Raw genomic sequence first — 25,549 nt, 5'->3', positions numbered from 1 at the left:
AAGAGAAAAAAATTTAACCTATACATATGTGCGTACAATACTAAATTTCAGACAGGATGCATTCAATTAGAAAAATTCCTTTTACGAGAAAAAAAAAAATATTTTCCCATGATTTTTATAAAAGGCATTTTTCTATAGTACTTAGTTGCATGTGTTTAAGGATAACAAAAACAAAAAAAAATAAAAAATAAAAATATTGAAACGAAATATGTGTGCGAGTACATTCGGTGAGTATATAAAGGAGAGAATATTTCAGTACTAACATCATTCGTTAACAAACGATCACCGAGTTAACATTGGTTATAAAGAGAAAAATTTTTATAATAAAAATATTTTTTAAAAATTTTCAATTTTTATTAAATTAAAAAAACAAAAATGGAATCATCAAAAATTTCAAAAACTCAACAATATCGTAAAGTAATGAAACCAATGCTTGAACGTAAACGTCGTGCAAGAATTAATAAATGTTTGGATCAATTAAAGGATTTAATTATTGAATGTATGAAAGAAGATGACGAACATATTTTAAAATTAGAAAAAGCTGATATACTTGAACATACTGTGGAATATTTACATAAAATTAAAGCAAATGAAAAACAAAATAATATTTTAAAACAAACAAAAACCGATAATAAAGAAAATATTAAGGAAAGTTTTCGTAATGGTTACATTTATGCAGCAAATGAAATATCAAAAATTTTGGCAACAACACGTGGTGTCGATACAAAATTCGGAATACAATTAATGAGTCATCTTGGATATAAATTGAATAGTTTAACAATTCCGACAACAACACCAACATCTACTATCACAGCTAGTGCCACAACATCTAATATAAATCAATTAGAATTATCGTCAGGACATCAAAAATCATATTATTACAATCAACAAAAACCACAAGAATCATATCGTCAACAGCGATCATTTAGTCCAATATCAATAAATACATCAGCTTTAAGTCCTGTATCATCTGGTTACCATAGCAATTTATCATCACCAACACTAAGTGAAGATTCATTATCATCATCATCAAAATTAGTTGATTACAATTCACAATATAGTTACAACACTACTAAAAATAACTTTTCAATGAACACCAATTACAATAATTCTAATTTTAATAATAATTGTAATAAAGAAAATGTTTGGAGACCATGGTGAATTATTGAATTAGATTTTAACAAACATGGAATTTAAATATTATACACAGTAAATGGTAAACATTTTACATGGTATAACGGCATAATATTAAACCATATTATGAGAACAATAACAGATGATGGCATATATTACTTTTCAATATTGGCATAAATGAAAACAATCTTCTTCACTGAAAAGTAAAAAAAAAAAACAGGACATAAGCATGACTAATTGTGATTTAATAAAAAATATAGTGAAAGGACAACATTTTATGTCGAAAAGGGAATGCTATCTGCATTTTGTAAGGGGTTGCAATATCACAATTTATGTTATGGTTGTTATACACAAAGAATTTGTGTGTGTATGAATGAAATAGATAACAACAGCAACAACTAATAAAACAACTGTGATTTTATTCGCTGTGATTGATGTTTTTTATTCACGCAAAAAACCGTAAAAAAAAGTAATAGAAAAAAAAAATAGAAAACTTGTACTTTAAAATTTAGATTTTATAATTAATTATTAGAAAAATGTAAAATTAAAACTAATAAAAAGTATATTAAAATTTTAAAATTGTTAAAATAGAAAAAATTTTTTTTATTATTTTATTAGATTTTTAATTAAAATAATTTTTAGTTTTCGTTCTACTCGTAAACAAATTTACCACCTCTTCGAAATTCTTTTAAACCCTAATCAAATAAATATGTATGAAAAAATCTATTGTAAACAATCTTATGTCGATATTTTCGAAAATGAAAACATTTGTTTAAAATGAATTGTGCTTTAAAGTGCATATTTTGGCACACATTTCTTATTTGAAATTCAAAACATATTGAATTTCAGGAAGGGGTCGTAAAGCATATGTAGTTAAATTATTTAAATGATTGGGCAAAACAATGTATACGTGCAGTTAATGATGAATTTTTAATAATATCGAACGAAAAAAAGGGTTTTAGTTTATGATTATTATTTAATATTTAATGAAATAATATTAAAATATATTAGAAAATAATTGTGGGGGGGTATACATTAAAACATTGCGATGAGATTTAAAATGGGGACAGTCAAACTGCCATCAGAACGTTGAATTCATTATCAGTATCTTCCTTGGCATTGTGGGGCTGTCTTCAGAAGCTCAACGAATAGATGCAGGTAAATGGATTCATACAACCTATTCATACTGTGCCGGGAGCCTAATATGTGAGTATGGAAAAAAATTAAGAGGTCAACGGTGGAAATGGAGGCTAGCTCACCTTTTCTTGGAGCGAAACCTTTCTGCGAAATCGGGCCACATACGGTGCCGAATTATTATTTATTATTTTAATAATTAAGAAAGAAAATATAGATGCGGCGTTCGAATCAATCAAAATTATTTATGTTAACAGCGCCACATGAGCAAAAATCAAGAGAATGTCCCACAACATGGTGCAATAACAAAACAATACAATGGTTCGATGCTACCACCAGATGTGAAGAAAGAGAAATAAGAGAAAAAAATTAGTGAGTCAAATAAGACCGACTAACAATTTGTTACAGATTTTTTTTTAAATTTTTGTGAGTCTAATATTATTTCAGTCCGTTAATTAGGTGTTCTGTCATTCATATGCGCCAATTTAAATCATAAAATTCTATGATGAAAAAAAATGACATTGAAAAAAGTCACATATTTTCCACACACTTAAATTTTCACCACTCATATGATTTATTAATTTAAAATGACATCCTAATTAAATAATTTTTCAAGAGTGACATAATAAAAAAATCATATTTTTTAAAATATTTTAAACATATTTTTAATTTTTAAATTTTTTTTTCTTTTTGCACTCAATTGAATTCATTCTTTTTCATTATAATGAATGACAAGTACTGATAAAGTGTATATACAGTTTAATGTCCTCATAAAAATTTAATAAGCAAAGATTTTACAACAGATGTCCTTTATTTTATGTAAGTATTTATTTGTGCACAATTACACATATATACATATTGCGATATTTGACAATTATTGTGTGTATAAGAAGAGAAGAAAATAATAAAATTGAAAAATTTGTTTTGGTTTTTTTTTTTTGCTTTTATCGAAAAAAAATTTTGCATCAATTTGTATACCTTCAAAAAATTTTTTTTTATTAAAATTTATTTATTATTGTACCTTCAATTATAAGGTATATTTTGCACACAATGTTTTGCCTTACAAAATTTTATGATTATAAAATTAAATTCAAAACAGTATCGAACAAACGGACAACAAAAGAACAAAATCAGATCGTACTCAAAGTTTAACTTTTAAGGCTCAGTTGAAAATAACGAAGGTATAGCTGTATTTATTTCTTCTAGCATTTCTCTTGAGAATTCAACAAATGAAAGCTAATATCGTATAATCACAATTTTCGCCTCATTGTATACAATCAGTACTGGACACGGTAATTATAAGCAAGATTTTTGATACTCGTATAACCGAAAATTATCATCTGTTCTCTTTTCATATCTATTCATTTAAAAAATTATTACAAGTTTACTGCGAAAGAGCTTCAAAATAAATTTATTGTACATTACATACGTTAAAAAATAATTTTGATGACGCTTCTTATATCCAACATATAGATTGTTCTTTTAATTAAAAAAAATAAAAGATAATAAAATCAGATTTCTGCATGGTCTTCAATATAGAATTTTGTATATAAAAAAAGTACCTTCGATATTATTTTATCGTCTTATAGTCAACTATTTATAGAAGATTCTAGTAAAAATAGTTTGGTTGTGTTATGTATGTGTACATATGAGTGTTGATGTGCTCCGCTATTACTTTATTTGCAATTTGAGTATTATTTCTTAAGTTGCCACATCCTTAAGAATAAATATAGAATAAAATCATCCATTACTAGTCATGCCTTTATAAATTAATAAAGTCTGTTTAATATAAAATTTTTATAATTTTTAATTTAATCACTAAATATTTTGATTCAAAAAATACTAAAATTTAGAACCCAACGCTGTATTAGCAAAATTAATGTCTTTATTACAAGTACATTCGCTTGTATCATTGACATCATACCCAATGACCAAGCTAAAAATGATTTTATTTTTTTTATTTTTGGGTTTTTGAATTTTTTGACCTTGGACTTGTGTATATAGGTATGTAGTAAAATATTTTAAACAAACACATATAATAATATAAAAATGCTTCTCATTTCATCCTGTAGTAAAATGTCCAACTATATTAACCTCAATTTTTACAATCCTTAATAATTTGGCGTTCGATTTAATTTTTGTTTTATTAAATCATCTATGTATACGTGATACTAAAGGAGTTTCCCGACATTATATTTTGAAAATGATTTCCAATTTTTTCAAATTGAACTTGATTTGTATAAGGTTTGAAGTAACGCATGTGTTTGGAAGGATAAAAAAAGAAAATTTTGATTTACAACTGTTTCGCTGTTCAGCCACTAAATATTGTTAATTACGGAATAAATTTTTCAAAAATTTTTGAAATATTGAATTTTTTAATAAATTAAAAAAAAAAATCATTTGAAGTCTTAAATCAGACATCATAAACTCCTGGTTTTTTTTAGTCCTTACACCGAAACTTTAAAAGATTTTTCATCACAAATTATAGAGCGTTTTGCTTTTTTTGAAAAAACATTGTTATTTGCTCTCAGTACGGAATATAGATTACAAAACGAAACAAGACGAAGCAAATGCAAGCCAGGATTTTTAACAAAAATTCTTCCACTCCATCTGCAATATTTTGTATACTGCCACAAGCAGTACCAACAATCTATATCAATTTGTTGAAATTATTTGGAAAACTCCTTAAATATTGCACAAAATTTAAAAAAAAAAAAAATTGTTCTTCAGAAATCATATGATTTAAAAAAATCATGAAATACAAGTGTAAGAACATGATTTTCCAATATGTTCAAACCGAAATTCCTTGAACTTTCTTTTCAACTATAAAACCATATTAATCGTAATAAAATGAAATTCATTTCATTTGTCTAACAAATTAATGTAGAAAAATAAAACTGAAGAAAATTATTTTGAAAAGAAATTTTCATTTCTATAAAGATTTTGTTGACTCATTTTGTTGATAGCTGCACCTATATAAATTGTGAAATTTTTTAGTGAAAAGAAAAAAAAAAAAAATAAAAATCTCAAATTTCTACTTGTAAAAAATTGTTCCCCTAAAAATTTTTTATAACAAGTCTTCAATTCTTTAATTTTTTTTTTTTTTCTGAATGAATGGAACCCTCCCACAGCACTTAAAATCACAACATTGTCACTAAATATTGTTTTATATGAAAAAAGAAAAATAAAATAAAAGAATTACAGCGTATTTTCCTGTTAAAGGAAATACGTGTCCATCGTTTTGTGTATCCTTTTTTTCTTATTATTATTGTTGTTCTTTTTTCTTCTTGCACTATATACTATGGTATTGAATATAATTTTCAATCTTTATATCTTTCTTCTTCTTCTTTTTTTTGTTATTTTTAAGTTAAACAATTTCCAATTATTGGTAACATTTTAATGTTCCTATATTAATGCGATGAAAATTAAGTTTCTATTCATTTTCATTTCATAAACATTATAAGGACGACCTAATTGTCATAGTGGTCTTCTATAATAGAATTCTTATCGTCTAAGTAATACATACGTTATATAAATTTATAGAGTTGCGAAATACTTTGGAAAGTTCCAATAATAGTAAAACGTTTCTTATTAAATTTTTCTTTTTTTAAGTAGAGTATTGGTTTACCTTTCGATATAAATAAAAAAAAAATACAAAGAAAAACAGCAACAAAAAAAAAAAAAATAGAATATTGTTTTGCAGTTTACGATGGTTTTTGTGATTTAATAAAAATGTTTTTATAATATAAAAATCGTGGTTTTTTATTTTTCTCGCCAATTTTTACCTACATATCAATATTAAGGAGAATATTTTAGCAATTTTCGAACAAAACCAATCCGTCCGTCTGTTAATCTATCAGTTTGATTCTTCTATTTCTTCAGAATAAAATTTTTACGCATATCAACCCCTTCAAAAACTACTCAGTGTTCTAAAAATACCATATTTTGGCCACATTTATTGTATTGAAACAACAAATATTTTTTTTAAATTCCGAAAACGCAGTCAAAGTAAGTACCGATTTTTTCTATTATTATCGTGAAATAGCATTAAGATGCATTACCATTTCAAAATGACCACTGAAATTAACCATTATCTTAAACACGGTTTACTTTTTGCATTTTAAATTTTTAGCATAGTTTTTGAAAACAATCGTGCTATTGCATACTTTTCGGATGAAACAAAGCTTTTAATTTGTTTTGCTCCAAAAAGTATGCAATTTTTTTTCAATATATGATCTTGGTAGGTTATCAATTAAAGATGATGACGAATTTTTTAAAACATCATTGTTATTTAGTTGATCAGGGGAAAAGTGCTACTCACTGTTAATATTGTTCATCTTTATTCTTACTAATAATTATACGAGCTCACAAATTACTATTATTCTTCTAATGAAAATATATTCGTTTTATAGAAAGAAATTTCTTCATAAAAACTACAATTATTTTGGAATTCAAATAAAATTCAAATTGAAAAACATATAACGGGAACTTAAGAACGAAATTTATAATTCAAAAGGCTTAAGAAGCCCTTAAATCACTTGGAAAAAATTTGAGAAATATTAGGCTTATATAATATTAGTTAGTATAAATACGAGTACTCTAAAAGCATTGATACTCTATATATAAAATAATTGAAATATTTTTTTGTTACGAAAATTATTGAGTACAAATTTGAATTTCATAGCACCCATATATTTATTTTTTGAATATTTTCAAAATTTTCCCAAATTATTTTCTATATTTTTGATTCTGTATCTCGCAATTTGATTTTTACCAACAAGCCACTGTTGTTCCCCACCGTTTCCAAGAAGACATCTTTGTTAGAAATCTGTATACTAAAAATGGCCAAATCCGTTCGTATTTTAATAGTCCATTTCCAGAAAGTTTAAATAAATTATCTCAGTTAAATTAACCTCAGTTTAAAAATTATTTTTCTAGAAAAAATTCTCATTACCAGCACTCATAGTTGACTCTCGGTAACTTAAATATAGAATAAATTCAGAGGAATCAGTCATTTAAATGGTAATTTATAACAGTAAAATCCTCATCATCTCATCTAACTTATTAAAAACTTTACTTGGAGTTGTGAAAAAATTTCGTACAATTTAATTTTAAAAATTGTACTTGTACCCTTATTTTAAATAGTACATAGGTACAAGCATATGTGTATAAGTATAAATTAAAATACGAAGGTGAATATATTCTTTATATGCACATAATATACTACTATATTACACATAATATACACACAATATATATTTATATAACATAATATATGTATATATAAATGTTATAATAAAAAAATCATACAAAAATCGTATGATTTTTCTTGAATTTTCTTACCTTGTTAAAATTTTTTCGATCATTTAACAATATTTTTATGTAACGTAAACAATACTCCATTTTGTCTCCATTTTCCAATTATAACCATTTTTATGATTGTATATAGTTATTGGAATTTTTAATAGAAATGATGACTTTTGTATTTTTATTAATGAAATAAGCATTATAAGTTTAAATAAAATGAAAAAGCAACAAAAAATAGAAAAGAGAAGAGAAAATCGCAATAGAACGTTGCATATAAGGAATTTTATTTTTTTTTTTCATTGTTAAAAATCTTTAAAAACATAAAAATCCTTGACTAAGGTAGAGGTTTTTCCCCATATATAACAAAAACAAATAATTCTATATAGAATGTAAATCACATTCGAAACGTTTGTATATGGAAATGTGTCTTTCAAATAGGGCGGATATCGTTATTTTCAAAATTTATAACTGGCGAAAAATATAAAAAAAAAATTATATCTGTAAATTAAATGTAGCGATGAGGTCAACATATCGACATTTTTTGTATTTTTTTTTCTTTTTTTTTGTTTAACAAGCAAGGACTACACAATCAATTTAAACATATCCCTATAATAGGATACGAGTATTATACATATATAATGATTTTAATTGAAAAATCACAAAAAACAAACGAAGAAAAGTAAAAATTTAAGAATATTTTTTTATTTTACTTTAAGAACATTGAAGTTTTTTTTAGTTAAATCAATCAGTTTTGATTAGATGTTCAAGGTAGTAGCATTAATTATATAAAAAAATATTATTTAGCAAACAAAAAATTCACTATTTTTTAATTCTAATTTCATAAAAATATAATTGAACAATATTATACAATTATAATCATTAATATAATTAATAATTTCTAATTACATATAAAAATAAATTAATTAAAATGCAGCCTATTATATTGAAAAAATCTAGGATTAAAATCTAAAATTTTAATTATTCTTTTAAATATAAATGAAAAATTATATAACAATGAATTAATTTTAACCAGAAAAATTACAACAAAATGGCGTAATTAAATTTTCTTCCATTTTTTTTTATACGTTATATAAAAATCAAAAAGAAGAAATCAAAAACAAAAATTATTTACAATTCCAATACTAAAAAAAATAATTTCTAGAATTTATTAATTGTGATAATAAAAATACGAATTCATATAAAAATTTAAAATTACATAGGTAAAAATAAAATAAAAAAATCTAGAAAAAATTAAAATCGCATTTAAAATAACAAAATGGCGAAAATTATAACAACAATTAAAGCAATTTTAACTCGAATTATATTTAGTGCTCATAGTTTAATTGCAATATGGCAAGTAACACAAAATAAAAATGAACCAATTTGGTGGTGTTTATGCGGTCCAATTGGTTTATTAGCAATTGAAGGAGTTTTTACATTAGCTATAAAAAAGAATCAAGAATGGAGATGGTAAAAATATTTTCTCTTTTAATCAATATTTTATATTATTTTTTTTTTATTTATTTTTTTAAAATAATTTTGAAATTTGAAATTTAAAATTTTTCTAAGGGTTTCCGAAAAAATTAATTTTATTAATAAAAAATATATTGGGCTTCATTAACTTACATTTTGATATACGTTATTGCTCACCTCACTTGACGTCAGTGTTTCATATGCTCATTATAATATTTATTATAATTTTTAATTGAGAAGAACTTTTTCTTTTTCTTTTCAAAATTTCTAGAAAATTTAGACACCATATTGTATTCACTTTGTTTTTGAAAGATTGACAAATTCAGTCAATATTTTGAGATGAAATGACGCAATTTAGTTCAAAAAGTGATTAAAATTAGTTTAGTTCAGAAAAATGGGTGTGATACATAAATAAAATTAATCAGTAAAAACGGTGAGGTGCTGAAAGGCCGAAATACATAACGCGGTTGATAATTAATTTCATTTTTTTGAAAGAAATTAATTATTTTCTTAATTTTGTTTTATTTCATTTCATTTCTTCCCGAAATATTGCCGAATTTTTTTACAGGAAAAAAAAAACGTTCCCGATAAAAATGAGATTATTCCGGACTGAATAAAATAATATTGCATAATTTTCGGGGACTTATTATTATTTGTATAGTTTTGAGATTTTACGAAAAATTTTCTTAACCGAAAAAATATGTGTTTTGATTAAGTTGAAATTAGGTTAAGTTTCTATTCACATTTCCGAAGTCAACCGAATTACTTTATTAATAAAATTCTCTCAATTTGAAAGCATTCATTAAAATTTGCTAGCTTTCATTTTTATTTTTGAAATTTTCATTTTAATAATATTCAAATAAACACTTTAAAATTTAATTCAAAATATACAACAATTTAATTAAGACAAAAAATTATAATAAAAAAATTTACTAATTACAAATACGACAAATTTAATTTAAAAGAAATAGTATTACTTCAAATTCTGTTAGGTTTTGTCCATCAGTATTTCTTTATTTGGGGAGTGTTGTACCAGCAATATGGTTATTAGAATTAGATAAAGTTGAAAGACGTTTACGTAATGAAGAAGTTAAAAATATAGATATTCAAGCAAATTTTAAACAATTTGGTAATTTATTACCACCAAATTTAACAAAATTAGCTGTTGATGCTGAAACATGGACAACATTAATTGAACAATTTTTAATGTTAATATTAATTGTTGGACGTTGGTTATTACCAAAAGGTGATTTAACTAGAGATCAATTATCACAATTACTTCTAGTTTATATTGGTAAGTCAAAATATTATTAAAACAAGAAAAAAATTAATTTATTTTAAATAAAAAATTATTTATTATATTTTTATTTAAAGGGACCGCTGCTGATATAATAGAATTTTTTGATTCATACAAAGATAATGAAATTGCCAAAAAACAATTATTAGTATTTTTAACACTTGGTATATGGTCATGGAGTTTATTACAATTTACAATTGTATTATCAGCAACTAGATCAAGAAAACCAAGAGGTGGTGGATCTTTAGGTGCAGATGAGTATGTTCTAATTTATAAATTCCTATAAATATTTTTATAAAAATTCTGTGGTCCTGAAGAAAAACTGCTTAAGTTGTTGAAATTTGTTTTTGAAATAATTATGTTCGAGGTTTGGATTTTGTTCGAAAATAAGTCTTTATTGTATCTTTTTATTCATAACTTCAAACTTATAATCAAATTTTGACAATGTTTTATAGCATGTAACCACAGAATTATAACATAACTAGCAAGAGTAAACGAAATGAAAATAAAATTTAAAATTTTTTAATTTTTATTTTATTTTTTTCATATTAGACCAACTGATTGTTGCGGTGACTGTTGTTGTGGAATTGATGTTTGGGGTATTGCTTTAAATGTTATTTTACAAGATGCACCATTTTTAGCATTCCGTCTTCTAATTATTGTACATTATCGTTTAATTAATTATATGAATGTATTTTTTACATGTAAAAATTCATTGGTCATATTATTACAATTATATCGTCTATATGTTGTCTATTCAGAATATTGGAAAGCTAGAAGACAAAAAAATGCAATGAAACATGCTCCAAAATCTAAAAAAAAATATAATAATGAAAATTATGATGATTATCAAAATAATAAAGATATATATATGATAACATCCGGTGGTAAAGTTAATGATGGTGTTAAAAAAAAGAGTAGTAGTAATAAGAAAACTATTCGGGATGATAGTGATGATGAATTTGAACGTAAAGGAAAATCTAAGAAAGATAAGTTAGTTTATATTTACATAAAATGATAGAAAATATAAATTATAGAAATTAAATTGAGAAATTGCTAACTTTAAAAAAAACAAATAAATTAAAAATAGCTAATATAAGAACATTATCAACCGAACAATGAAATAATAATAGAATTTTGTTTTGTTCATCCCTGCTTTTTTTAATTTCTTAGATATAAAAAGCATAATCGTAAAGATACCGGTTATAGTACAGCAAGTTCACAAAATTTACATTCAATAAAATTAAAAGATGAAAAACAAAAACGTAAAAAAGATAAAAGATTAAAAAAATTGGATATTGCAAGCTCAAATTCGGATAGTGAAAGTGAACCCGTTGTTGTTGTTAAAAAGAAAGGAAAACAATCGAAAAAGGATGATGACAGGTACGGTAAAAATATTTTCAAATCAAATCCTAGCGCTAAAAGTTAATTAACTCAAAAAATTCAGTTTTTGAGTTTTTAAAGTCCATTGACTATTGCCATTCGTCTGTGAGCTGTTTAAAACATATTGTTAAAGTTTTTATTAAAATTTAAGTGTTTTGACACACTCATTGATTTAGATGTTTTTAAGAGCAATATTTCGCGCTTTCTTCAAAACCACAAATTTTTTGAGTTAAAATAATTTTTGTCGTAGGGCTGCAACATATTCAATTTTTCGAATATTCATAGTATGCATGTATACAGTGAAACTTCTCTAATAGAACCATCTCTCACAATAAATCCGAATTAAAAGAAAAAATACCTAAAATAATTGAAAAATTGTGTAAAAATTCAATTTGAGACAACTTTTAAATGAAATAAATATTGTAAAGTGCAAAAAAATATACACTAAGATTCAACCCAAAGTAAAGCTCAAGTTAAAGAAAGTTCTGTATTTATGCACTCATTAATACTTTTATTCTACTTTGAGCCACTTATTACTCTTGATTTTCATTAATGATATACATAATTTACTAACTTCCTTCACCATTTATTTCTGTTTTCTGACCATATTAGTCTGTTTTATCCGAGAAATAGTGTTGATATTATTAAATGTAATATGGAGCATAATTTGCTTATAATATTTTAGTTTTTTTTGGGAACAATAGTTTTAGTATTAACTCACTTTCACACTTAATTAAATTTAAAATGTGCTATGGTTTGATCCATTCTATTTTGTCATATGTTACAGCGGTGTGGTGATATAGTAGTTAACAGGCTACAAATCTTCTAAAACAAAATTTTAAGAAATACATGTGGTCTTCTTTACAGGTATAGCACACTCGTTTTATATTATTCCATTATATTATATTTTCTTATTTTGCCACTAAAGGGTATATACAATTTTCTGCAGCTTTTATTTTTATTTAAAGTGCTTAGTGAGTTGGATCCTTACAGTATTTCTTCTATCCAGCGATACTTCCATAATTTTTACACCAGATTTAGAAATAACGTCCAAATTCGTAGAGATAATAATACTCTGTCTTCTCAACGAGTTCCAGTTGCTTAATACACTAATGCCTATTTGGCAGAGGGAGCAATTGTATATTTATATTGTATTTATTGTTAATTGATAACTGAATTACTAAATAAGCAAACAGAAAAAAAAGCATTTTAACTAATTTTTAATACTAATCAATTTGAAATAATTTCTTGTAAACTTGATTATTTTAAATACAACTCTTAATATTTAATATTTATAAATTTCTAAACATTCCAAAACTGTATTCATGTGTACATTGAAAGTATAATATACAATTAAAATTTTTATAATTAAACCGTGCGTTCGTTTTTATCAAAATGATAGTGTTGTAACAGAAAAACCCAATAAACATTTTGGGCTCTATGGTAGCAATAATCAATTTTTAAAATCGATTTAGTTTAGAGATTGCAAAATTTCACTCCTACATTTTTAAGAACTCAATTAAGAAAAAATCACTTGATAATTTCGAGCGCATGCATATTCTTAAATGTATAGAATAAATTATGAATTTATTTACTATACAAAAATAAAATTATTAAATTATTCAATTTTTAATAATTTAAAAAAACAAATTAAGAAAAGCCGTAATATAATTGTATTAATATTAAAGTTTAACTGAATATTCATAATTCATTCTATACATTAAAATTTTTAAGAAATTAAACATTGATTGCAAAAAAATCTTTAAAAGAACTTGTTCGGTTTATATTTTTGTATAATTATATAATTAGACGATATACATCGAAAAAGGATAAACATTTTGATGCTGTTATGGAAGAATCCAATACAACAACAGAATCTTCATCATCTTTAAAATATGAAGTAATTAATGAAAAGAAAAAAAAGAAGAAGAAAAAAGTTTCATCGACGAGTAGCAGTTCTTCGTCTTCAAGCTCTTCTTAAAAAAAAACAATTATAAAAAATTTTATACAATTTGAATATTGTAAAGGGATTTTATAATTTACATAAATTTTTATAATATTAATCATTTTTATTCGTTGCATTCGATTTTTGTACGATCGATTCCGATTAGTGAAATAAAATGATTATTGTATTATACTGAACAACTCATATGTATACATACATACATATGTATGTATAAAAAAGGAACAGAGTTGTCAATATCTGACTTTTAGAGATAAATGCATATACAAATTATATACATTAATAGTGTATAAAAATTATGTATGCTGTTCTGGTTATTGCTTATGTAGAAAAAGTGGAAATGAATTTTGAGTGGTTGAATAATTGAGAGCATTAAGCTATTGAAATATCTTTTTTAATATCAATTTGAAATTGTACGAAAAAAAAATATTTTATAAAAAAATGTAATTTGCAATAATAAAAATATTATTGAAAAATTGAAATTTACGGCAGAATTTTTGGAAAAAAAAATTCTCTTTATTTGTAAATTTGAATCATGAATGTAAATTAACTACTAATATAAATGTCGTCATATTTAATAAAATAATACATTATATATATTGTAATAAATAAAAATATAGCTATTTTTAAAAAGAATTTAAATTTAAAATTATTTTTAAAATGTATTTATAATTTACAATATGCACTTACATAATGTGAAATTTGTTAAAAATGTCGCTTACATTTTCAGTTAAACGAAAGGTATATAATTTTTTACTAAAAATTTAAACTAATTCTTTGACAATTATTAATTATTATTGCTAATATTTTGAAAATTCATTCTATAATCTCGAACGCATGTATTGTTTTTAAATGTACACTCTAAATTGATATATTTCATAATGTATGTTCAGTCAAGGTAAATAATTATTTTAAAACAAATTTGAAAAGGAATTATCAATAAATATTGGGGCTGTTCACATATTACGACAACTAATTTTATTGTCTGTCAACTTAACAAAATATGATACACATACATGCACACATAACTACTTTCATGCTTGAAATACTTAAAAAGTAAATAGAAAATAATAAATTTAGTATAAATTACGACATAACGCATATTACATGACTTTTTAAAGCTTATTTTAAATTAAAAGTGACTATATTATATTATAAAAATTATAATTACATACAGTTATCCCCGACTAACAATTTTATATACATAAAATTTTAAAACAATTAAAAAATGCGTTTTCCCATTTAGGTGAAAAAAACTTAAATGTACTTTTGAAAAATTTTGTCAGCTTTTTGCAGCACTGAAAAGAGAGGCGCATTTAAGCATAGTGTATTATATGTATATCAGGTAATGACTCACTAATTTTAAATTATATTTTATATAATGCTATTATATCAATTTTAAAAAACATTTATTATTTGTATACTTGTCTAAATATTTAAAATTAATAAAAATTATATATTTATATTTGTACATAAATCATAAACCAATTATAATTATTAAAAAAATGTAGAATTCATAAAAAAATTAAAAATTATTATAATAATATTAAAATTAAATTAAATTTTATTTTCCAAAATTATATGTACTTATTCTAAAACTGAAAATTCTATATGTATGTATTAATATCATAAAAATTAAATTTTTTTAATAAAAATTTTTTATAGAAATTTTGAAAAATAATTTCGATTTTTGAAAAATTTATACAAAAACTAAAGCTTTGGGTAAGTATAAAAAAATGTGTATAAGAACTGAATTCAGGCAATTTTTTGACCGCACAGTTAAAATAATAATAAATAGCAAAAAAATTTATAATCTTCTGAGTATTATGAAAGAAGAGTCTCAAATTTGCAACATATTTTTTTTTTGGCGAGAGAGTAGAAAGGAAGAAACGGGAAAAATGGAAAACTATATTTTCTTGAATTTATAATTTTCTTGGTGTTTAACGAATTCGTGGGCACTTTATGAATTTTACAAATATTCCATGTTAATTAAAAATTAAGAAAACAAAAGAATTGTTTTAAATCATAATTGTAATGTTAAAACTGTAATGTGACGTAACACTTTTAACAGTTTTCAATTATGTACCATTATTAATTTTTTATAATTGTAACCAATAAACATTTTTTCAGTGACAGTAGAGAGTTCTTTGATTTATTCGTTTTCGTTTTGCAGTGTAATTGTGAATGGGAAATTCTCAAATTATGAATTAGACGTCACATAATTGACGTTCTTTTAATTGTTTTTTTTTTCATATTATCAGCTGATATTTTGTAAATAAATGTTCCTGTAAATTTGTTTTGTTTTTAAATTGTGTTATAAATTACAAAAAAAACAATTGCGTCCAAATATAAATAAATTCTTTTTTGAAAATAATAAAATATAATAGAACGGTGGATCTAATGGATCAAGATGACTATTGGAATACTTCTGCAACAAAAGCCTTTAGTTTTGATGAAAGTGATGACGTAAGCATGTTTTGTATGAATTAATAAAATAAATTAATTCCAAATAATTTATAGTTATTACCGCCTTCAACTTTTGGAAAGAGCCGCTTGATAGCCGATGATAATGTATCAGAAATCAGTACAGAAGAAAGTATTGCATCCCCTGAAGAATTTCAATTGAATCAGTTTATTTCTGACGAAAACTTAAAAATGTGTAAATATTTTAACATATTTCGAAACAAAATTCAAGATGTTGATTAAAATACCATTTTAGTAATTGAGGAACAATCCCTTAATCCTGAACCGTTAAAAAAAGGAATATCAAATGATGAAGAACTTCGTTATCTTAGGAGAAAAATTCAAGAAAGTATTCATCCACCGCCAGCTGAAATAACAGCGAAAAAATTATTATTTGGTAAAAAGTGTTCGTTAGAGCCATATAAAGCTTTAGAAGAAAAAGTTGCTTTGCTTGATGAAGTAATCGCAACGGGAAACGGTGGTGCCATTTTAGGAGTAAGTCTAAAATATATTTCTAAGACTTATAATTCATGTAGTATAAATTTTAGGTTGTTATTTTCTTGGAAAAAACCTTAAATAAAAAGCAGTTTAATAAAATTTTAATGACTCGTTCGGATGCTGCAAATCATTATTTAAATTATTTAGAATCTAAAATGAAAATTTATGAAGCTACAGATATATTGTCGTAAGTTGATTGAAATATAATTATAAATTAAATATATTAAGCTCTGACTTTTTTCAAATATAAAATCATAAAGAATGCTTGGGCGAGATTTGGATGCTGCTGTAAATATTGTCATCAAATTTTAAAAATTTTTGTCTTAAGATATTTTGTTTCAGATGTTACAATTTAAAATCGCTGTTAAAATGTATTCAGACCCTCAAATTCAGAGACAAAAATTAAAACGAGTTTATTGTGATTATTTTACACAACCTGGTACTAATCCTCATATAGCTCAATTCGTTAGTAATGCTATCAATCTCCTTGGTAATAAATATTATTAAGATGTCATGAAAAAATTATGTAAATCTGTTTTTAATGCAGAATGGCAACTTTTGGAAAAAACTAAAGGGACTCCGGAGTCTAGTGATTTGGTTGGTAAAACACCAGTAGAAACATTATATTATGCATGTTCAAAGCATAATTGGAAAGATTCTCATTCTAGCGATAGCACGAATCCTTTTAAATTTATAAATGATTTTAAAATTAGCCGTAGTTTATTTGAATGGACAGCATTAAATGAAAGAGGGAAATCTAAAGCTTATCCTGATTTAGAAAAAATCTTTGAAAAGAGTGTAAATATAATAATATTATAGTGAACTATTTCTTTCTTTTTTAAAAATTGTGGAAATTGCAAAAAATTTTATCTTTCAGAGTTGGACATCCTTGATAGCAAAACCTTTTCAAATTAATATTCCATTAGATTTAGCAATCATGAGATTAGCTGATCTTGAAGCTCCCTCACCAGTTTTACAAAAGTAACTCAAATTTAACCATTACTGTTTTAAGTACATAAAAATTTGTTTTTCAGTTTTTTAGCAAAAGTAAACGATTCAAATGATCGTTTAGAACTAGCACAAGCAATAAAATGTTCAAAGGGAATTATTGATGCTCTTGCTGCTCTAAAAGATAAAGAAGAACTACAGAAGTATATTAATTCTTTACCAGAAGGTTCCGAAGAACGTTTTTATGGCGAAAATACTTTAAAATCTGTTGTAAGTTTAACACAAAAAAGAAATTTTAATCTCAATATTAACTCAATTTTTCTTTTTAGGGAAAAAAATGGCCCATAGAAAGTTTACCATTAATGAAAAAATAATCAAAAGCCTAGGAAAATTTATTATCGATAAAAAAAATGCACAATCACTAAAATATAATTTTTGACCAACCTGCTCTCTATACGCTTATCTTCAACACAGATATTTTATTTTAAATTATTTGATGAAAGATAAAAATGTTAATAGATTTATATTTTTGTATTATGGCATTAAAACTATTTGTTAACATTGTTAAAAATGTAATTGTTCTTTATTTAGTTTTTTTCGTTTAAAGATCAATTTCATATTACTCTCGTATGATATAGTATATCTTAACATTCGAAATTCATATATCAAACAACTCATATATCAAACAGATATCAAACATATCATACTCATAACTCATAATTCATATATCAAACAGATGATCATAAATACTTTTCTTGCATAATTCTTTTTTCAATATTACTACAAACCAACAACACTTTAAGAATTTTATGTAAAATTATGGTCATTTTATTAAAATAAAAATTGCATATTTACTTCCTTTTTAAACCTTAAACTTTAAAAATTAATAAAATAAACCACTGGTTTTATAAATACATACACATAATATATTTATAAATTTTTTATGTAAAAAAATATATTAAAACAAATTTTGTTTATTTATCATTAATTTTTCACATTTAAAAAAAAACTCATTTGATACAATATAATTATTATAAAATTGTATTAAAATCCAGTCATTCTATTTTTATGTGGCGTTACTTAAAATAATAAAAAAAAATCTATGTACAATGTGCACTACTATTGTTATAAAAAGAAACAAAAATATAATTTGAAGAAAGTAGATGAAATTAGCATATAAATAATTAGTATTTAAAGATTTTAAAATTAATTTCTTTAGTGCATAAACTCATTTTTTGCAAAATAATACATACTATTTATTAACATGACAGAATATCATTATAGCTTTTGTAATTTACTTTCCTAGTTAAAAAAAAAACATTTACATTTTATTATTTGCAATTAATCGACGTTTTTGACAAAATAAATTTTGAATTAATTTTCTTAAATATGGCGAATATATGTGCATATTTGTAAAGTTCTAATTTTTTTTTATTTTTAAGATAAACCCTGCCTAATCCTGATTTGAAAACTTTCTCATGTTAATTTTAAATATAAATCACTTTAAGAAAACCAAATGATATTAAGCAAGAAGTTAAGTCATTGAAACTTGAATTTATATGAAACTATAAAAATATACAAAATATTTGCAAATTAAACAATATTATCTTAAAAATTAGATCGTAAAATAATTTTAGGATTTTATGAACATGTAATATTTTTAACGCTTACTACATACACAAATATATTATTTTTTTTTTTCATTTTTTAATAATTATTCATACTAAAATTTATTAAGTCTTCATCGTTTGGTTTTTTTTTTTTCTTTCATTCAATATTTTGGATCACATATACATATATATATACATATGTGCATATATATGTATGTCAACAATTTGGATGCTTTTTTTTCTGTTTCTCTTCAAACAAAGCCAAATATTTTATCATCAATATATTGGAGAATCACTAAATATGTAATTCGTCATCTTTAGTTATTCTTGTACTATACTTCCCAAAGACTGTCCAACAAGTATTTTTTGGCCAGATTGAAGATTAAATTTAAAATTGTTTGGTGCTTCAAAAATTAAAACTATTGTGCTTCCCATATTAAATTGTCCAACAATATCACCTTTATTCAATTTTATCGCATTCAATATTTTAATTTCATCATAAGTTTTCGTTTTTAAATGTCCTGGCTTTATTCCTAAATACTTATTTGTTTTTAAATCTTCATCAAAATAGATTTGTACAGAACCGACATTTGTTGCACCTATTTTTGTTAAAAAATAAATTTTAATATACATATATATATATAGTCATTATTTAATTATTGAGATAAAACTTACCAACAGCTGTAAAACTAAAGAAACCATATTTCCATTTTCCTATATATGTAGCACGTTCATTTAAACAAAATAAACCAGGTAACCATTGTGCTATTTTCGGATTCACCGATAATAGTTCACCATGAAAATGTCTTCGTAAAGTTGGCTCCCATTCTGTTGGTGAATGAAATCTATGATAATCTCCTGGGGCTAAATAAATTACGCATTGATATAAGGAAGTTTTCTGTAATAAAAAATATGAATTTTGTAACAATTAAATCACATTTAATTAACTAAATTTTAATTTAAATATAAATGTAAATTAAATTACATACATCTGATTTATCATGTTTAATATTTGTCAAATATGAATTAGTATCAGTACCATTTTCCATCCAATTATCTGGACCTAAAAAGGATTCAATTCTATAAGTAACGCCTTTTACCTACAAATAAAATTTAATAACCATAAATAATATTTCTTCTAAAAATTTATATTAATATTTTCATTATACTTGTTCTATTTGTGAATTCGATGCCGAACCAAAATGCAAAACTCTTCCATCAGCAGGAGAAACTAAATTTGATTGGCTATCAATTACTCTAACACCTTCTTTTAATGATCTTGTAAAGAACTGGGATAAACTTCGATAATCCCTATATATTTGTTTTATTAAATTATGAAAAATAAAAAAGTATTAAATAAGGATAATATGAGATTTTGAGGGAAAGGAAATAAAAATTTCAACCGTAATAAGAAGTAAATTATTTCTGTTTAAAAATTTTTATAGCTTAATTGCACAGTGCTCTTTTTTTTCTACCATTGATATTTTGTGTAGTTATTAATTTTCTAAAATTAATATTTTTATAAAATAAATTTATATCTCTACCAAAACATGCATAAATAATTTAAATTAAAATCTACAATTCGCTAAATTTTTCTTTGGAAACAGTATTTTTAGTGGTTTTTTGAGAAAATAAATTTGATTGAGTTTTAATAATTTAAATTAAAAAAAAATAAATATATACAAGCGTAATAATAACATAATAATAATTAAATATTATTGCATGCAATATTAATTATTATTATTTGATATTTTTTTCAAATTTAATAAAATAAAAATAATACTGTGATATATAAAATAAATTCTTTAACTAATACAATAATTTTAAATATTTATAATTTTTACAATTTTGAATCCAAGTCCTGTATTCTACAATTTTTATTTTAATTTTGATTCTAAAATAGGATAATAGTAGTAGTTAAATCCATTGTTTTTTGTTACATCAGATGCATTATTTAAACCTAAATAATAGCTAAAAATTTTATATTAGAGATTTAAAACGTAAAATACAAATTTTTAATATTTGACTTTAGATAGTAAAAATCATAATTTTTTTTATATTACACAAAAATTTCCGATTCAACCAGAATTAAAATTTTCTACACATTGAATAAATTTTACAAAATATTACAAAAGTTTAGAATAAAACTAATTTTTATGACGAATTTTCTAATAAATTTTAAACAAATCAAAATTATGATTTTAAACTATAAAAAATGAAATTTAACACAATTATTTACTGCAAATGACAATGGTAAATGGAATACATAATTCTTGGTTATTAAAAATAAATTATGAGTTAAGTTATCATAAATTTCTTAGAAAACTATTTACATATCAATTTAGTTTCCTATAAAATTTTTTGTTATAGATGAATTAATACAAAAAATAAAAACAAAGAGCTAAAACTACATATAATAATTATAACGTCCACATGAAGTAAAGTGAAAATGTTTAAGTTTTAAATAATAAACATATATTCAACTTAAAGTAAAATGCAATTTTAAAATGATTCAATGCTGAAATTTTTATAACTAAAAATTCAAATAGTTAGAAAATTAAATGTTAAAAATATTAAATAAACATGCAACATTCTATTATACAATTAAAGTAAATTTTTAAGTTATTACATACTTCAATTCTGGATTTTCTGCCTCTTCAATTTGCACATCAAATTTTTTTGAATATAATCCATATACATAAGGTCGCAGCGAAACTGGAACATTACGATCTGCTAACCAACCCCAGCAACGGCTTACCATTCTTAGAGGGAGGGAACAATAAACATTCGCCTTAAATAATAAAATATAAATAATAAATGTTTTATTAATAATTTACTAGAAATATTTCCATTTGGATTTTTATTATTTTTAACGAGAAATATAAAGCAATTTTAAATCAAAACAAATTAATAAAATATTTAAATATAATTTATATCAGAAGAAATAAAACGTAAATTCCTTTTTTTAATAATCTTTGCCCCACCGACGACACCATAAGATTTTAATAGTCATTTTAGATTTATTTTACCATTCCATATAATCAGAATTTTTTTACATTTCTATTTTAAAAATGAATTTATTGCCATTTTTAAATTCAATAATGTCCTGTTTTAATTATAATTCTTTTATTCTGTTCATTGTAACTTTAAAATTTTAAAATATATAGTCGTGTGTCTCATATAGATTTATCTTATATATATTAGCATATTATTATTCATATATAGTCATTACCCCGTTTCTATGTGGAAGTGCATTATCAATTTTTTTTTTCAGCTCTTTTTGACTAATTAATTGTAAAGGTCAATTGAAATCTATAGCAATTGTATTGCATATACAAATAAACAGATTGATAATTATTGTATTTACAAGAAAGTAAAAAAAAAAATATGAATTTAATGTGAAAAATTACAGATAATTAACGTAAAAATCATTATTCATTCATATATTTGCACAAATAATTTATATGTAAACTTACTTGAAATGGTGATGCTATATAAGGTAGCCCCTCTTTTTTAAGTCGTTGATTGTGGAAATGCCATTCTAAAACTGCAAATAATGTAACACCGATCGGGGTCCATCGCATCAGAAGACCGGACCATGTAAACCAGCCACCTGTAGCCAATAACCACCAATCGAGTATTGATAGTATAGTCCAACCACCAGCACCAGCTGTCCAACTCCATTTTGAATGGAGTCTTTTTAATTTACTAAATTTACCTTTTTTTCCGGATGTTGATGATGTAGTAGTACCGGTATTTGCACCAGATGAATTTGAAAGATGTCCTTGATTTCCATTTGGTAGACCTCCTTGATTTGATGAACTAAATGAACGTGTTACATTTGCTTGAACTGATATCGTACTATCCAAACTATTTTTATTAGAATTTCCTAATAAGGTTTTGCGAAACGTCCACTTAATTGACCATTTACTTTGACATTGTGGTTTTTTTAATTGAGAAGCTTTCGTTAAACTAAAAACAAAAACATACAATTAAAATGAAAGTCTAACAATTTTCTTTTATGTATATATGTATGTATATTATACAAACAGGTCTTCTGTAAGCTAAAAAAAAAGCGTTAGAGATATTGCAACTACTACCTCCGTAATCTAAACTTACTTTATCATTATTTGAATTATACTTATGTATATATATTTTATAAAATTATGTAACATTTTTTAAATGAATGAAACATAAACAAAATAAATACATAGAACGTTTATAAGTCTACTAGAAAAAAAAATGATCAAATTTCAAAAATTATTATTCATTTAAAATAAGATTTGATTTTTCATACTGTTATATACCCTCCTATTTTATATAAAACAATGTTTTGAATGACCAGAACAAAAAGTTAAAGAACTCTTGTAACCTTAAATTTTTGTTTTATTTAAATAGGTAGGCAGCTAGCTTTTAAAAAGAAAAAAAGTATAAAGAAAAATGTTTATTTTGATAATGAACTCATATAAATTTAATTTTAAGATTTTCTTTTTCAAATTAAGAGCAATAAATAACATTAAGAGTTTCAACAATTTTGCTTTCACGGTCATTTGCAAAGTGCATATTAAATTATACCTCCTGAGTAGACCTTAAAATTACAAATCAAAGAATTAAATTTATTAAATATAAATTTCTAGAAAATTCGAGTTTTAAAAATAGATGTTATTTTATTTTGCACTAAATCCTATAACTGAATTTCCCGCCGATTTTCTATCATAAGTGAGGTCATTAATTTTGATGATAACAAATCAATTCTATTTAATGTAAAAGTTTAAATAAATTTCACCAAATTTAGCAGTGAATCTGTGAAAAAAAACATATTATGTTTATATGTGTACTTTATAGAATTTATTCAAATTATAAATTTTTAGAAAAACATTAATTTTTAATCAATTTTATGAGTCATTTTTGCTTCATCTACAACGCATCACATAATAACAAACCTATTTACAAAATAATATTAAAAGTATGTAATCTCAAAATTTAAGAACAAAGAACAGGAAGCTGATCCCAAATAAGCACAATTTGACTTTAAATCCCTTTACCCTGCAATAGTAAAATAAATATTTTCTAATTTTTTTTTTTTACTTACAACTGAGATTTTTGAAGAATATAAAATGACATCTTATTTTAACTATGTATATTCTATTTAATATACTAATTTATCGTCGGGATTTTAATTAATTTCTTTCCGTATTAATTTTAGTCTATTCCAATTAAACCTGTTTTAAAAACTGAAATAGAATTATTAATTAAAAGCTGAAATATAAAGAAGAACGTAAATAAATTTTCAACCAACACCAATATAAAATACTAAACAAAAGAAAATTACTAAAAACAGCTGTCTGATGAAAGAGATAAAAAAACAAAACATGAAATTGACAATTATTGTACTAAATATGTATGTCAAAAACTGCTGTTTTTTTTCCTCTTCATTCAAAATATTGTACGTGGCTGAATGTCATTTGTGAATTGTGAATTGTGAACAATAAACAATTTCCTTATTCCCAATGCGACATTTTCATTGAGTGACAAAAAAGAAAAATAAAAAACATAGAGACATCTAGTGAAGTTTAAAGTAATTAAAAAGGTTCAATTAAAATACACAGTTAATAAAATAACGAATGTGTTTTTTAAAATTTTATTTCGGAACAGAAAGGTTTTAGTATAATTCTTTTTATTAAGTTTTAATGCAAATATTTGATCAAATGGCGAGTGGTCGCAGTCAAATTAAATGTTTGTACGCAACCTTCATTCTCAATAAAAAATATTGAAACAAAATATACACTACTTTACGGAGCACAAACACAGTAATATCAAAACTTGGAAAATATTGACAAGGTGTGAAGAGATTTGAGAAAATATAATTCAATTCATAGCGGATATTATTTATTCCTTTTTTTTATTCTTTGTTTCCTGTTCATTTCACAAAACATAAAAATATTGCTGAAATCAAGAAAAATAATAATGATCTAAATAATTGTTTAATTTTTTGCAAATATATATTTGCATATATAGTTGTGCGAACATAATAATTTTAAAATCAATGAATTCTTTAAAGTAAGTAAAGGCCAAATAAAATATTATTGACTATCATAATAATTTTCTCTTTCATTTTTCATACTGATAAATAGATGTTGAAGTTATGTTAGACAAATTTGCACGTAACGTCATCCAGCTGTAAAAACTATTGGTAAACGGAATATTAACTATAAAAATATAAAAAAAAATTTCAATTGCATTGAAAATAATGATAGCTTAATAAATACCATATTAAGTATACACACGTGAAATTGTAAAATAGAAACGATAATCTTCCGTTTTTATATTGATTAACTA

At 23.6% G+C, this 25,549-nt stretch overlaps 4 protein-coding genes across 6 annotated transcripts; 3 read left to right on the top strand and 1 right to left on the bottom strand.

Annotated features, from left to right (window-relative positions):
* Positions 1–381: 381 nt before the first annotated feature.
* LOC129608116 (enhancer of split mbeta protein-like) lies at positions 382–1,161 on the top strand (the record flags this gene model as incomplete). The annotated part of the gene is made up of 1 exon (XM_055519441.1): positions 382–1,161. A coding segment is annotated over one exon (780 nt), but the record flags the coding sequence as incomplete, so codon positions are not given.
* Positions 1,162–8,851: 7,690 nt separating this feature from the next.
* Positions 8,852–13,709, top strand: LOC129608115 (transmembrane protein 26). The gene is made up of 7 exons (XM_055519439.1): positions 8,852–9,045; positions 10,041–10,342; positions 10,423–10,603; positions 10,898–11,135; positions 11,262–11,338; positions 11,519–11,728; positions 13,538–13,709. The coding sequence occupies exons 1-7, from the start codon at positions 8,852–8,854 to the stop codon at positions 13,707–13,709; spliced, it is 1,374 nt and encodes a 457-aa protein (XP_055375414.1).
* Positions 13,710–15,974: 2,265 nt separating this feature from the next.
* LOC129608030 (vacuolar protein sorting-associated protein 16B) lies at positions 15,975–18,176 on the top strand. Of its 2 annotated transcripts, none has more exons than XM_055519333.1 (10): positions 15,975–16,149; positions 16,212–16,350; positions 16,411–16,649; positions 16,703–16,839; positions 16,913–16,940; positions 16,995–17,142; positions 17,200–17,450; positions 17,530–17,633; positions 17,687–17,870; positions 17,930–18,176. In XM_055519333.1, the coding sequence occupies exons 1-10, from the start codon at positions 16,102–16,104 to the stop codon at positions 17,972–17,974; spliced, it is 1,323 nt and encodes a 440-aa protein (XP_055375308.1). In that variant the 5' UTR covers positions 15,975–16,101; the 3' UTR covers positions 17,975–18,176. The 2 variants fall into 2 exon arrangements, with proteins under 2 accessions (XP_055375308.1, XP_055375307.1); XM_055519332.1 differs by having other exon boundaries at positions 15,975–16,157.
* A 1,141-nt stretch (positions 18,177–19,317) lies between these two features.
* LOC129607911 (uncharacterized) lies at positions 19,318–24,504 on the bottom strand. 2 transcript variants are annotated; one of them, XM_055519164.1, is made up of 8 exons: positions 24,303–24,503; positions 22,929–23,182; positions 22,687–22,823; positions 21,844–22,001; positions 20,380–20,521; positions 20,200–20,310; positions 19,886–20,108; positions 19,318–19,809 (listed from the first exon to the last, which is right to left on the bottom strand). In XM_055519164.1, exons 1-8 carry the CDS (start codon positions 24,332–24,334, stop codon positions 19,532–19,534), a joined length of 1,335 nt encoding a protein of 444 aa, XP_055375139.1. In that variant the 5' UTR covers positions 24,335–24,503; the 3' UTR covers positions 19,318–19,531. The 2 variants fall into 2 exon arrangements, with proteins under 2 accessions (XP_055375139.1, XP_055375138.1); XM_055519163.1 differs by having other exon boundaries at positions 22,687–23,182; positions 24,303–24,504.
* Positions 24,505–25,549: the final 1,045 nt, after the last annotated feature.

Source organism: Condylostylus longicornis, unplaced genomic scaffold (genome assembly GCF_029603195.1).
Source record: "Condylostylus longicornis isolate FDR11 unplaced genomic scaffold, ASM2960319v2 ptg000030l, whole genome shotgun sequence".
NCBI classification, from domain to species: domain Eukaryota; kingdom Metazoa; phylum Arthropoda; class Insecta; order Diptera; family Dolichopodidae; genus Condylostylus; species Condylostylus longicornis.
The sequence above is the reverse complement of the archived record's forward strand: the minus strand, read 5'-3'. Positions and strand labels throughout refer to the sequence as shown.